At 46.6% G+C, this 772-nt stretch overlaps 1 protein-coding gene across 1 annotated transcript; it reads right to left on the minus strand.

Moving 5' to 3' along the window:
• Positions 1–464: 464 nt before the first annotated feature.
• On the minus strand, positions 465–736 carry CSUI_009740 (uncharacterized protein; the record flags this gene model as incomplete). Its single annotated transcript, XM_068069849.1, has 1 exon — positions 465–736. A coding segment is annotated over one exon (195 nt), but the record flags the coding sequence as incomplete, so codon positions are not given.
• Positions 737–772: the final 36 nt, after the last annotated feature.

Raw genomic sequence — 772 nt, forward strand, 5'->3', positions numbered from 1 at the left:
GGATCTACAGATGTGAACCTTGGAATAAGAAGTCGTGGAAGTGTGAACGCAGGTGTTTTCAACAGTGAGAATAGGTGGGAAAATGTAGAAAGACCTGAGGAGTCAGTGGGGTAAAGCAAGTGAAGAGAGGATGAAGGTACATGTGGGAGTTTCAAGCACTGTCCCCCTGACTTGAGAGAGCTGTGCGGGTTGAGATGCCAAGAGAGAGCGGCTAAGTTTGAAAACAAGAGAGATGAGAGGTTTCAGAGCCCGACAAAGACTCTAGAGGAGAAACGAGTTGGGACAAACTTGAGGAAAAAGAAAAGGCAAAGAAAAAAAAACAAGAGACTGAATGGAAGTAAAGCGTTAAAGATTTGGAGACAGAGACCGAAAGAGAAGAGACAGAGGCAGGGACGGAATTGAAAGAGAGAAGAACTTCAGGGCGTGAAAGGGTGAAGACGAAACAGTAGAAGCGTCATTTTGTGCGAAAATGCGGAACACGAAGCTCTATGCCTCGGTGAAAGAACCGAGATTCTCAGGTATCGCCCTGGGACATGTCGTCAGAGTCTGACGAAGATCACAGGAAAGACAGAAGTACTCAAGATGAAGACATGGTCGGAAGTCCATGAATTAGATGAAGAGTCACTTACCGAGAAAGAAGAGAAAGTGGAACGATTACATATCGGGTCTCCTTCGGAGTAGGGATAGCGTCCAGGGACCACCCTGCTTTCTGGAAGACATGGTGAGAGCGAAAGGTAGTTACGAGAAGGATATGGGGTGTAGCGAAGCTTGT

This window comes from Cystoisospora suis, assembly GCF_002600585.1.
Source record: "Cystoisospora suis strain Wien I chromosome Unknown contig_5958, whole genome shotgun sequence".
NCBI lineage: Eukaryota > Apicomplexa > Conoidasida > Eucoccidiorida > Sarcocystidae > Cystoisospora > Cystoisospora suis.